Source organism: Nanorana parkeri, unplaced genomic scaffold, assembly GCF_000935625.1.
Source record: "Nanorana parkeri isolate BGI_ZX_2015 unplaced genomic scaffold, ASM93562v1 scaffold1129, whole genome shotgun sequence".
Classification (NCBI taxonomy): domain Eukaryota; kingdom Metazoa; phylum Chordata; class Amphibia; order Anura; family Dicroglossidae; genus Nanorana; species Nanorana parkeri.
This window is the reverse complement of record NW_017307397.1, coordinates 185,316-199,611: the sequence shown is the minus strand read 5'-3', so window position 1 is coordinate 199,611 and position 14,296 is coordinate 185,316. Positions and strand designations below refer to the sequence as shown.

Genomic DNA, 14,296 nt, shown 5'->3' with positions numbered 1-14,296 from the left:
GTCTGTTTCATTTTTATCTTTTTTTTATGTTTTTATACAGACTTCCAATCTCAGCTCTACAGATCCTGTCGCACCAAAAGGAGTTTTCAATTTGTTTGCCAAGAAGGGTGAGTTGCCAAAACTGAGTGAGAGATAATTGTGGCGCCAAGACCCCCATCAAATCACTTTTGTCCCCGTTAGGGCATAGCGAAGCCTATAGTAGACTTACTCATGCTTTTAGGTTCCACTGTTGGTCACGTGGTCTTCCATCGAAGAGAAGATGGCCCTCTGGCCCTCTTCATTTTTAATTCAATTCACAAGATCTTCTGGAACTGTAATTTTGGGGTCAGGGTCACCACAGTCATATAGACTGGTGATGAAATGTAATTGTTGGCTCATTATTCTCTGTTATTATTTAGGCTGTTACAGGTGTTGTAAAAACATCAGAAAACATTTGCCTGATCAGTGCTGGCAGGATCAGGGGACAACTATGTCTACAGGCCTTCACTGACCATCAGGGACGTGCGGGGAGGCAGAATTATGGAGGAAAAAGCTGTCAGCTTCATGTCTCCTCCCTTCCACTAGCTTGGGGATGTGTTGGGGGTTGAGCTTTGATCGGCAGGGGCGGGGCTTCGGCAGGCAAGGTGGGCTTCTGCCAGCTGGGGTTGGGCTCCAGCCAGCGGGGGTGGGACGTGCTGGGGGCAAGGCTGGGGAATGCATCAGCCAGAGCAAGAGGTACCGCATGTCACTGCTGACCATGCACGGCCAACATCCAATGATCAAGCCTTCTAAATCTAGCCAAAAACTGGTTGAATTTAAGCCAGGTGACTCCAAAGTTCGAGCAGTGTTTGGCCCTACCGGCAAATTTCCACATGTCTCCTTCGACAAAAGCCAATTGAAAAATCGACCTTTGTTCAACAAAAGTCGATTTCTCAATTGCCTTTTGTCAAAGGAGCCATTTGGAAAATTGTCGGCTGAATGGTGACTACAGCCAATCGGTTATGGGTCACAGTATGGGTATTCTGACAGCCGCAGGCGCTTGCTGTCACAATACAAAAGCAGTTTTGCTGATTCACTGATGTTAGCTATGCCCTACGCAACAAGTAATTAATCCCTGGTGGTTGGTGCAAGTTTTTGAGTCCATAATACTACCTACCATGTGTAAGCCCTGAAGAAGCGTGAGGTCCGCCGAAACACGTCGGCTGCAGTTTATGAACCGGTCCATTGTTAAACATTTGTTGACTCTTGCTCTGTCTTGTTTGGTGCGCTCATTGTATATATCCATATACCTTCAATCCTGGCTTCCCTTGTATGTAGAACATCCCGTTTTTTTGTTGAGAGCCATTGTGCTTTATCACATCCGACCTTCTGAATATATGAATCCAGCGACTCACCTGAACAAGTCCCACAATACAATAGCTGGTAAAGTCCCCTTGGCCAAAAAAGAATACCCCGCAAAAGGAGAATGTAAATACTTACTGTTCCCGCTGCCCATGCCACCAAATGCTGCTTCGTTCAAGAGGAATTGTGTGCTGAACTCTTCTACAGAAAACGAAGACATCCGGGAGTGTGGATCTCCTATGTCCCCCGCCTTGCTCAGTGGTTCTTCCCACCAACCCCCAGATTACTACTATGTTCTATGGTGAAATAGAACTCATTGGGAAGAACCAGTGAGCGCTGGAGGGGGACCCATAAAAGTGTTGTACATTGCACTCCACTGTTATTTCTAAATGGCACTCCAATGCTCTGTGTATGCAAAAACTAACTTCTTGGGCTTTTGTTTCATGCTGCTTTCTCTTCTGCTTGAATGTTCTTGGGCTATCGTTTTAGGCTATATTGTCTTCTGGTTGGATGTTTTGGGGTTATTGTTTCAGGCTATTTTTGGATATTATTTTAGACTACTTTTCATTGAATGTTCTTAGTCCATTTTACATAGTAACTAGACATGTGTGATTCGTTTCGTTCCGAATCGAAATTTCGTAAATTCCGAGATTTTCATTGCAGCAAAGTGACCTTTGAGAAATTTCGTTGCAGCAAAGTGACCTTTGAGAACAAAAAAACTTTTTTCCCCTCTTAAATGTCACTTTGGTGCAATGAACGAACGAAAAGAAAACGAAACGAAATTTCGTACGGATTTCCGCTAACGAATTTCGTCCGAATCCGAATTCCGAAACTAATTGACTTTCGGACCCGAATTCTGAAAAACAAAATAAAGCAAAATCCGAAACGAAACAAATTTTTTGCTGGTGCACATGTCTAATAGTAACATAGTATGTAAGGTTGAATAAAGACCAAGGTCCATCCAGTTCAACGTATGTGTGTCTGTGTGTGTCTGTGTGTGTCTCTCTGTGTCTGTCTGTGTCTGTCTGTGTCTGTGTGTGTCTGTCTGTGTCTGTGTGTGTCTGTATTTTTGGATATTATTTTAGACTACTTTTCATTGAATGTTCTTAGTCCATTTTACATAGTAACTAGACATGTGTGATTCGTTTCGTTCCGAATCGAAATTTCGTAAATTCCGAGATTTTCATTGCAGCAAAGTGACCTTTGAGAAATTTCGTTGCAGCAAAGTGACCTTTGAGAACAAAAAAACTTTTTTCCCCTCTTAAATGTCACTTTGGTGCAATGAACGAACGAAAAGAAAACGAAACGAAATTTCGTACGGATTTCCGCTAACGAATTTCGTCCGAATCCGAATTCCGAAACTAATTGACTTTCGGACCCGAATTCTGAAAAACAAAATAAAGCAAAATCCGAAACGAAACAAATTTTTTGCTGGTGCACATGTCTAATAGTAACATAGTATGTAAGGTTGAATAAAGACCAAGGTCCATCCAGTTCAACGTATGTGTGTCTGTGTGTGTCTGTGTGTGTCTCTCTGTGTCTGTTTGTTTCTGTCTGTGTCTGTGTGTGTCTGTCTGTGTCTGTGTGTGTCTGTCTGTGTCTGTCTGTGTCTGTCTGTGTGTATTTATCTGGCACTAACACTTCCCGTATCCCTGTAGATTCCGCGAAAGAAGCAATTCATCCAGCATATTTTTGAATTTATCAATGTTATCCGCAGAGACCACCAACCTGTGGTAGGGAATTCCAAAGTTTCACCACTCTCACAGTGAAATACCCCTTGATTACTATTGCCAAATCTGTGATCTATGAGGAGCCCTCAATCTGTGATTTATGAGGAGCCCTCAATCTGTGATTTATGAGGAGCCCTCAATCTGTGATTTATGAGGAGCCCTCAATCTGTGATTTATAAGGATTCCTCAATCTGTGATCTATGAGGAGCCCTCAATCTGTGATCTATGAGGACCCCTCAATCTGTGATTATGAGGACCCCTCAATCTGTGATCTATGAGGTCCCCTCAATCTGTGATCTACGAGGACCTCCCAATCTGTGATCTATGAGGAGCCCTCAATCTGTGATTTATGAGGAGCCCTCAATCTGTGATTTATGAGGAGCCCTCAATCTGTGATTTATGAGGAGCCCTCAATCTGTGATTTATGAGGAGCCCTCAATCTGTGATTTATGAGGAGCCCTCAATCTGTGATTTATGAGGAGCCCTCAATCTGTGATTTATGAGGAGCCCTCAATCTGTGATTTATGAGGAGCCCTCAATCTGTGATTTATGAGGAGCCCTCAATCTGTGATTTATGAGGAGCCCTCAATCTGTGATTTATGAGGAGCCCTCAATCTGTGATTTATGAGGAGCCCTCAATCTGTGATTTATGAGGAGCCCTCAATCTGTGATTTATGAGGAGCCCTCAATCTGTGATTTATGAGGAGCCCTCAATCTGTGATTTATGAGGAGCCCTCAATCTGTGATTTATGAGGAGCCCTCAATCTGTGATTTATGAGGAGCCCTCAATCTGTGATTTATGAGGAGCCCTCAATCTGTGATTTATGAGGAGCCCTCAATCTGTGATTTATGAGGAGCCCTCAATCTGTGATTTATGAGGAGCCCTCAATCTGTGATTTATGAGGAGCCCTCAATCTGTGATTTATGAGGAGCCCTCAATCTGTGATTTATGAGGAGCCCTCAATCTGTGATTTATGAGGAGCCCTCAATCTGTGATTTATGAGGAGCCCTCAATCTGTGATTTATGAGGAGCCCTCAATCTGTGATTTATGAGGAGCCCTCAATCTGTGATTTATGAGGAGCCCTCAATCTGTGATTTATGAGGAGCCCTCAATCTGTGATTTATGAGGAGCCCTCAATCTGTGATTTATGAGGAGCCCTCAATCTGTGATTTATGAGGAGCCCAGAATCTGTGATTTATGAGGAACCCCCAATCTGTGATTTATGAGGTCCTCTCAATCTGTGATCTACGAGGATTCCTCAATCTGTGATCTATGAGAACCTCGCAATCTGTGATCTATGAGGAGCCCCCAATCTGTGATCTATGAGGAGCCCCCAATCTGTGATTTATGAGGACCCCCCAATCTGTGATTTATGAGGTCCCCTCAATCTGTGATCTATGAGGATTCCTCAATTTGTGATCTATGAGGACCTTCCAATCTGTGATCTATGAGGACCTCCCAATCTGTGATTTATGAAGAGCCCCCAATCTGTGATTTATGAGGTCCCCTCAATCTGTGATCTATGAGGACCTCGCAATCTGTGATCTATGAGGACCTCGCAATCTGTGATCTATGAGGACCTCGCAATCTGTGATCTATGAGGACCTCGCAATCTGTGATCTATGAGGACCTCGCAATCTGTGATCTATGAGGACCTCGCAATCTGTGATCTATGAGGACCTCGCAATCTGTGATCTATGAGGACCTCGCAATCTGTGATCTATGAGGACCTCGCAATCTGTGATCTATGAGGACCTCGCAATCTGTGATCTATGAGGACCTCGCAATCTGTGATCTATGAGGACCTCCCAATCTGTGATTTATGAAGAGCCCCCAATCTGTGATTTATGAGGAGCCCCCAATCTGTGATTTATGAGGAGACCCCAATATGTGATCTATGAGGTCCCCTCAATTTGTGATCTATGAGGAGCCCCCAATCTGTGATCTACGAGGATTCCTCAATCTGTGATCTATGAGGACCTCCCAATCTGTGATCTATGAGGACCTCCCAATCTGTGATATATGAGGACCTCCCAATCTGTGATTTATGAGGAGCCCCCAATCTGTGATTTATGAGGAGCCCCCAATCTGTGATTTACGAGGAGCCCACAATCTGTGATTTATGAGGAGCCCACAATCTGTGATTTATGAGGTGCCCTCAATCTGTGATTTATGAGGAACCCCCAATCTGTGATCTATGAGGACCCCTCAATCTGTGATCTATGAGGACCTCCCAATCTGTGATCTATGAGGACCCCCCAATCTGTGATCTATGAGGACCCCCCAATCTGTGATCTATGAGGATTCCTCAATCTGTGATCTATGAGGACCCTTAGGTCTTTTTCTATTTCTGACTTCCCTAAACTAACACCCCCCAAGTAGTAGTTTGCGCACATGTTCCTTTAGGATTGAATGTTCTTGGGGTGGAAGGGAATGTTACATTGACCTTGCGAAAGACAACAATATCAGAAAGTAACATTTCGCACAAATTAAAAACATCTGTTGCAAATGTTGCAACTAATACCCCACAGGGGTATTAGTTGCAACATTTTGCAGATGGTATTACATTTTTGTCTTATAAGTAAACCCCTATGCGTCAACACATGAAAAGTCTATAACGTTTTATGGTCAAATAAACATTATTGGCAACCCTCTAATATTTTCACATTATTTGTCTTCCATTTTAAAATCCCTAGTAGACTTCTAAAGGTTTATTTATAAAAATAAATAAATGCGCAGAGCCATTCACACTGCATAACTGCATGTACATTCCTTCCGGGCGAATGGAGGCAAAACCAATGCCATGAGTATATTTTCTTTCCAGGCCATAGGTAAGTAAAATACCCCATTGTGGCCACTAGGTGGAGCTGAGAAGCAAAGGAATACGGAAAATTGTCTTCATACTTACCGGTAATTTTCCTTTCATGGTGCCTATCCGTGGCAGCATACTAATGATAAGCTTCGCCCTTATTCCTACCCACAGGACCAGTAAAAAAGAAGAATGTATGTCCTGTGCTCGCCAGCTCCATCTAGTGGCCATAATCTTGTATTTTCCTGATATTCGACCTGGAAAGAAACTATAGTAACATTCATATTTGCTCCATTCGCACAGAACTAATGTGCATGCAGATCACATGACCAATGGCTCTGTGAATGTTTTTCACATTTCATCTCACTGTTCATTTGTATGTATTTGGTGTATTCTAAGTATCACCTAATGTTTGTACCTTTTTTTCCCTAGGAGCATACAATATTTCTTCAGCTCAGGTGAACTCATCCGACCTGGCTTCATCAAACTCCTACTCCCTGCTCACCTGACAATAAAGGGACGTTGCAGCTGAACCCTTTTTGCCTATCTCTGGATGCGTTCCAGTGCGTTTTGTCGAGTCTGCTGTATGCACTTTATTCCGCAACTGTCATTTCTCTCTTCCAGTGCATTTCAATGCAGTCAAGCTGTCTCCGAACCATCACCACTATCATCTGATCTCACAGACTGGTTACTCTTCATGTTATAGTGTCACATGTTATATATACAATATGGCTGCCTCTTTCCATCCAGCAATATATACTTGAAGCACTCGCCTGCCTGTTTTAAGCTGAGGTTAAGTGAAACCTGAATTACGTTCTACAGTGACATATACGTTTTCCTGAGGATACTTAGCGGTCCCTGCTTCCCATGGAAAAAGCTATTACACTAAACTGCATGTGGCTATTACAGAGAATGCCATGTAGGCAGCGATGATTCCTAGCGTCAAAGCTCATTCTCATGATATCAGTGAGTGCGTCATTTTTTGCATACCGGAAACATACAATGTAATACACGCTAGGGAGCACACTGCTAATGGGTACACTTAACATGTCCACCCAAATCTTTTTTTGGAGGGGAAGGATTAGAACCCCTGTTGGGTTTTAACTGCTATCCAGGGCTCCGTTAGAGAGATTTTTCCCCACTTAGGGCCCATTCACTCTACAAACGACACCTTATACCTTTATATATAATGCATGTGAGCACCCGCTGCCATGTGCTGCAATGCATTGTTAAAACACATTGTAGTGCTTGCTTTGTTTTATATATGTTATTCTATGTACTGCAGCACATTGCACTTTGTTATTCTAGGTGCCGCAGCACATTGACATTTTTTTTTTATTCATTGCACACCAACACGCTGTGACCTGAAACCATAGGCATAGGTTAACTTGCCTTGGGACTTCACTGGGCAATGCTGGCCGATGCAGCCCAACTCTGCCGCTGTAATGGATAACGGTTTAAGGAAGACAGGAAGTGAGGGAATCTCTGCAGACAGGAAGTGAGGCAGACAGGAAGCGAGGGAATATCTGCAGACGGAATATCTGTAAAAGGGACACACCAACCATAAAAAGCTGAAAGCGGTTCTACCTTTTCCCCTATTCTATTAAAAATCAAGTGTTTTTATTGCTGTGGTGCTGTTGGGGTATTCCCGTCCTGTCTGGTGGAACCGGGACAGCAAGGGTAAATCTCGCTAACGAATCCCTGGGTTGCAAGAAAAAAACAGGGGTTCTAATTGCTCCCCACTTCTTTAAAAAAAAAAAATCTTTGGAGTCTATTTATCAACTATAAGTAGGGTGAACGGCCCTGCGAATATCTGTGAATGCTAGTTTTGTGCAGTCTTATGGCAAAACTAACAAGGGAATTTTATATTTAATATCACATTATGGCCACTAGATGGCGAGGAGGAGCATAGAAAATAAAAGCCATTTCAAGTGCTTTTTTTTAGCTCCATCTAGTGGCCATAATGTGATATTACACACATTAATTCCACTTGTAAAGAAGAACGTTTGTTTTGGCATGTATTTGCACAGAGTGCACGTTCACAAATATGCGCAGGGCGAATGGCCTTGCTGTTGTTTATAAATACAGCCCTTTGATAAAGAGTAATGTGTCATTTTCAGTCTCTATAGCAAATCATGAGCAGTTATGTTTTCTTCTGATTGATGGCTGGAGTCACAGATTATTTTGACTCCTTTACTGTTTTTTTTAACCTATTTATCTGAAATGTCGTATGTTTAAGAAAATTAACGTCACTTTAATGGCTACTGCACACGGGGCGCAGAGGGCCGCACACTGTAAAAAACGTCCTGCGTCCAGGTATCATACAACCGTACCTGTATGTGATTGGGTCAGGGTTTACCAGCATACAGCCTTATTGATTTATACAGGCGGCTGTAGGCAACACCTGTGATTCCTGGGCACAGAAATATGGACGTGTACGGACCTCTGTGCCCGTGTGCAGGAGCCCCCTCCCCTATACCCTTTTTAAGCTTTCTTTTTCTAAATACATTTGTATCATTCTGTTGCTACTACAGGTGTAATGTGCCCTTTCAGGGATGCCTAAGAACAAAACATTATAAAAATAGATATGGCACGGCCTTGCTTCACCTGTAATATATACTCTGTTCACATTCTTGTCAAGATTGATAAAGAATAACATGAGGGTTAAGATATTTCCTGGAGGAAATGGTGCTCCGTTTCCCCTTAGTGCTGCTCACTCAATTAAAAGGCCACGTGGTCTCTCTACTCAGTTTAAAGGCCATGTGGACTCTGCACGTAATTAAAAGGTCATGTGGTCTTCCTATCAATTAAAAGGTCATGTGGTCAATTAAAAAGCTATGTAGACCCTTCAGTTAATTAAAAGGCCATGTGGTCTCTTCACTCAGATTAAAGGCCATGTGGTCTCTTCAGTCAATTAAAAGTCATGTGGTCTCTTCATTTAATTAAATGGTCATGTGGTCTCTGTGCTCAGTTAAATGGTCATGTGGTCTCTTTGCTCAATTAAAAGCCCACGTGGCCTCTTCATTTAACTAAAAGGCAACGTAGTTTCTTCACTCAGATTAAATGCCAATGCGGTTGCTTCACTCAATTGCAAGGCCATGTAGTCCCTTCACTCAAATTAAGAGCCGTGTGGTCTCTTCCCTCAGTTAAAAGGTCATGCAGTCTCTTTAAGCAAATTGAAGGCCTTGTGCTTTGTTTTTTCACTTATTGAAATTAAATGGTCATGTGGTCTCCGTACTCAAGTAATAGGCCCTTAAAAAAAGCTCATGTGGTCATGTGTGCAGTTTTAGGGTCGTGGTCTCTTTACTCAATGAAAAGGCCATGTGGTCTCTTCACTCTATTCAAATGCCATCTGGTCTCTTCATCCATAAAAAGGCCATGTGGTCTCATCACTCAATTGGAAGGCCATGTGGTCTCTTCATCCATAAAAAGGTCATGTGGTCTCCTCTGAAGTGGAGGATTCATGTTCAGATTAATTGATCTCCTTCTTTGGCAGAAATCTCTAAGTTTTTATGTGAGCATCACTGGGGTGATCCCGTAGCAGCAGTTCCTCCAGGAAAAGCATTCAAGGCTTACTTTTTTTTTACTCTCTACTTATCCATCACAACATATCCATCCACAACCCTCGTATGCTAAACTGCCAAAAATGTAAGCAATAAGCCATATTGTGAAATACATAAGTACTGTGTGAGATGCATCCACCTTCCTTCCACTGAAACCGTCAGCTGACTTTGATAAACAGGTCATTTCCAACGTCGCTGTGTCTTTAATGATTCTCCACTAGAACATAGAACACTGCTGACACAAAGATAAAGACGAGAACACAATGGGGAAGAATCCTGACTGAGGCGACGTATGTCCTTCTAAAACAGGGGTGGGCAAGCTCGGCACTCCAGCTCTCGAGGAGCTACAAGTCCCATAAGGCATTGCAAGACACTGACAGCCACATGCATGACTCCCAGCGGCTGAGGCTGCCTACCCCTGGTCCAAAACATATGGGATGTATGACCTATTTGGATGTTGGCTGAGTGGAGAGGTGACTTTAGGCCGGACACCGGTCTATTAAGAATTTCTACAGAACATTTTAAAGGGAGACTACGGGATGAGTGAATATTCTGAGTTATTATATCCATAGATAAGGATTTATATTATGCTAATCACACTCACATATATATCTATAAACTGCATGAAGATTACCGTTCCCCTTTACATTATGCTGGCCGCACCCTATACACAAATCTTTTGACATTTGGGCCTTTCCTGGTAAGCTTCGCCATAATTTTATTCTGTATAAACTATTTATTTCCCTTTCCTCACTGCTGAAATGCTGTATTTGAATTCATCTTGTGTCGGCTCCTGCTGTAATTTTTGCCGTATTGGTCGCTATGTCCTAAAACAAACGCATTAAGATTGTTGTATTAAAGGGTAATACCACTTTCCCAGGTGAAGTTGGGAAATAGGAATTACCCCCTCCAATCTGGCCCCCTCTGCCCTCACCCCCTTGCTTCACTTACCTTTGGGCGAACGCTCCTCCTCTTCCGCTGGTTCCGGTGTACTATCCATACTCCATACACAGCAGCGCAGCCCTGTGCACTGTACTGAAATGCACACATTGGTCAGTGATGTCAGGTGACCAGCCGCTGCACCCTGTCCACATGTCACCTGGAGAGGATACCGGGTGACACCGTGCCGTGACGTCATCACGTGCGGTCACAATGACGCCATCTTGCATGCACGGTCATCTTTTTGATACCTGCCGGTGGCCATCTTGGTGATGGACGCCGGCAGAGAGAGGAGGGGACGTCATGGACCCAGAACCCAACAGTTGCTGGAGAGAGAGGAGGGGACCCGGCGGCATACCTTATCCCCTCCTCTCTCTCCTGCAACTGTTGGGCTCTCGGTCCATGACCGAGTGCCCGACTTTTCAGAGGGGGTGACAACAAAATGGCTGTCAGTCATTTTGGTGTCACCCCTCCAATGGTGTCAGCCGGGTGCGGGCCGCCCCCCCCCTTGTGACGCCACAGCACATGTGGCCCCTTTGTATGTTTGCATTATACTCTTTACAGCCACATCCAAATTTTACATCTTTTTTCCCCAATGGTCAAGTGGTAGCTGCCCACTTCTAAACCACAAACCTCCTAAAGTGACAAGAGGTGTGCTTCCCAATAAACCTGCATATAACCCAAGAGAGATGCCTCCCTGCCTGTAATCTACATATCTACAGTCCGCTCCGTGTATATAAAGTATGAATGGCAGAACCCTTTGGATGGGCATTGATAAGATATTGACTCTGTATATGTATTGAATGAATTTATTTTTGTGCCATAAACGTTCACATACAACTACCATATCAAGTGTTGTATTTTGTCTAATATTACGATAATATGTCTATTTTTAATGTATTATGTTATCTGCCGTAAGCATTGTTTTTTTCTTACTACATTATTTTATAAATATGCAAATAAAGTCACAGAACCATTTCAGGTTTTTTTTTTATGTCATACCTAAAAACAAATGTACAGTTTGCATTACTAAAGCTGTCATATCGTTAGGAAACAGAAGGTGGCGCTATTGCCCTTGTTATGTATGTGTGGGGTTCATTAGGCTTCGGATGTCAGCTTGAAGAAATTGGCAGCACGTCAAGCTACCAGCGATTGTTTGGCCATTATGCTTGGGCAGAACTAGCCCTAATATAATACAGGCAGTCCCCGGGTTACAAAAAAGATAGGGACTGTATGTTTGTTCTTAAGTTTAATTTGTATATAAGTTGGAACAGGTACATTTTTTAAGTGTAACTCCAGCTAAAAAAAAATAGTTTTTAGTTTCGGATAGCATAGGGAAGGGTTAACCCCCTGTAACATTTGTTTTGCTGTGTGTGCCCGTGTTCAGAAGACTTCGCCTCACTTTCTGTCCCTGTGACAATTAGATTTTGAAAATTTTGGGTTGTCGTGGAAACAAGGATTGGTGATAAAGCTTCAATGGAGACACCTTTTTTTCCCATGATCACTCTTACAGGAGTGAATTTCCCTTCCTAGGGATAGATTTCCTCTCACTTCCTGTTGTCTCAAGGACAGGAAGTGAGATTAAATCTTTCCAATGAGGATACAGACAGCAGTAAAAACATCACAGTGACCTGGAAGAAGAGGCGGGCACCCCTCGTCTGCACCTCTAACAAGAGCCAACTTCCTCTAATGTATGTACAGATCTACAAACCAGACCCAAAAAGGCGGAGACTCCTCGTCGGCACGAGCACGGTAGCATTACAATGACTGAAATGCTGCGCGGTACACTTTGGCTGCATCCTGGGCCCCCTGTCACGTACCTGGTTGGAGACTGACTTTGTGAGGAGGCTTCCCTTGCACCTCGTGTCCTGAGGACTCTGGAGATGGAGACAGAGACCTGGCAGACAACGAGTGGCACGGGTGCCAGTGATGTTATACCATGCAAGTTGAAGGTTGGTTCTGTATCAGAACTGGGCCAATCCGGAATTCAGGGTCATTCGGGCCGAGGTCAAACCAGAGCATAGAGAGACAAGTCCAGTAATCAAACCAAGGTCGGGGGCAGGCTGCAGGCAGGAGAGGCCATAGGGAATATCCGGGTCAATTCCAGTAGACAGGTAATTCCCAAGGACAGGAAATCGCAGGACACAGGGACACGAGGGCTGAAGACAATCCAGCAATCTGGAGGTGTGCAGGCCGGGTTTAAATAGGGAAGTAAACTGATTAAGCTCGTCACTTCCGGTGCGCCATTTGGCTCGTTTTCCTATGGATAGTCCGCGGTACGCGCATGCTCGTAAGTGTTCTCCGAGAGAACAGGACTTGGCGCATGTGCAGGAGGTGAGGGTTGCTGACACCCCCATTTGTAAGTAGTGGTCGTATGTAAATCAGATGTTTGTAACCCAGGGACAGCCTGCATAGCACTATTAGCCCTAATATAGAGTGGGGAGGAGTTTGAACACCATATTGTTTTTTTCTCTCTCCTGTTCGGCTAGAGAAGATCAGAAGCTCAGTTAGAATTTGCATCTTCTTTAAAGGAAAACTACATGTTCATAAAAAATTATAGATCTTTTTTGTGGGAAGTAAAAGTAGACACCCACCAATATCTAAGATGATGTAAGAACGGGTTTGTGGTTCTGAAATCTCGACCCTGCAAAATTGTTGAAATGTCAACTTCCAAGTACAGTCACCTTGCTGGCATTGATGTCTTCACTGGTAAGAAGTATGAAGATATCTGTCTATCTACCCACAACATGGATGTTCCTAATATTCTATAGGGAAAACTGATGATCCCTGCTGAATCACACTGTCAAGTTTATATTATGTTAATGATATAACATTTCTCTTAATGAATACATTATAAATTGTGCTTTATACGTATGTCTACATTTACTGTATATGAAACACAAATATATAGTAGAAACTCCATATGTACATATAATACATACATATGAGTTGTATGAATAAGAAACATGTGGGACATTTAGCAATTCGTGTCGAGGTTTATTAGAGTTCATGTAGAACATTTAACTTTGTAAGCCAAGGTTAACTAGAGCTCATGTAGAACACTTAGATCTAATGGGGTGAGGTAACAAGAGTTTAAACATTAAATCTCTAAACATGTTTCTTGACCTTGGTTTAATGTACAGCTGCCCTCTAATCTTGATGAGGGACCTTGGTTTAATGAGTAATAGGTTCAATGCCAAGACAGTTGTCCTCTAAACTTGATATGAAGGAGTCTTATCAAGAAAAGAAGACCCCATTAAATCTGAGTACAGGTGTCATTATTATCAGATTTTAGGAGATAATTTAAAGTAACACAGGTGGTTCTACTGTTCAAAACCCTATAAAAGGGGCTGCAAACCCACATTATTTGAACGTGCCTGAGTAACTGCATGTTCCCGGCTGGTCTGCGAAATAAATATGCTCATTGAAGCTATCCCATCTAAGGGGGTTGCTAATCAATTTAACGTTTGGGGAGATTTCCCCCCTTTCACAATATAAAAAAATGATTACCAGCTTACTGGCATTAGTGATGAATACTTCTCCCTACTGTGTGGCAATGGTGACGTCTGTAATGATCTCAAGCTGCCAGATGGAGACTTGATAAAGGACATAGAGGGTAGATACGAAGATAGATCATAGGTGATGAGATCATAATCTTGGTTTTGCAAGCAATGGAAGAATATGCCGTAGCCATCAAGGCCATGACCAATTACACAGATCCAAGGCTCGAACTACCTGATCAAGTCAAGATTAAAAGAAAACTATGGCCTAAACTTTTTTTGCCATAGTTCTCTTTAGGGTCACAGGAGGACATGTCCTCCTGTGACGCAAAACTCAGCATGACAGTGCAGAGCCGCGCTGCTGGGGGGAAAGATCCCAACAATGTTGTTGTGATCCACCCTGCCACTTGATTGACAGCTGGCTCTGCCTCTA

General features: G+C 43.1%; 1 protein-coding gene and 1 long non-coding RNA gene across 2 annotated transcripts in view; one reads left to right on the top strand and one right to left on the bottom strand.

Moving 5' to 3' along the window:
* LOC108796547 (adhesion G protein-coupled receptor F5-like) overlaps window positions 1-6,623 on the top strand; it is an 81,120-nt gene extending 74,497 nt beyond the window's left edge. Inside the window, exons 20-21 of the mRNA XM_018568042.1 lie at window positions 41-107; window positions 6,294-6,623. Coding sequence (XP_018423544.1) covers window positions 41-107; window positions 6,294-6,370 — 144 coding nt within the window. The 3' untranslated portion in view covers window positions 6,371-6,623. The remainder of the gene's footprint in view (window positions 1-40; window positions 108-6,293) is intronic.
* A 3,966-nt stretch (window positions 6,624-10,589) lies between these two features.
* Window positions 10,590-13,958, bottom strand: LOC108796548. The gene is made up of 4 exons (XR_001941810.1): window positions 13,855-13,958; window positions 13,042-13,128; window positions 11,500-11,505; window positions 10,590-10,603 (listed from the first exon to the last, which is right to left on the bottom strand). It is a non-coding gene; the product is annotated as an uncharacterized LOC108796548 (long non-coding RNA).
* Window positions 13,959-14,296: the final 338 nt, after the last annotated feature.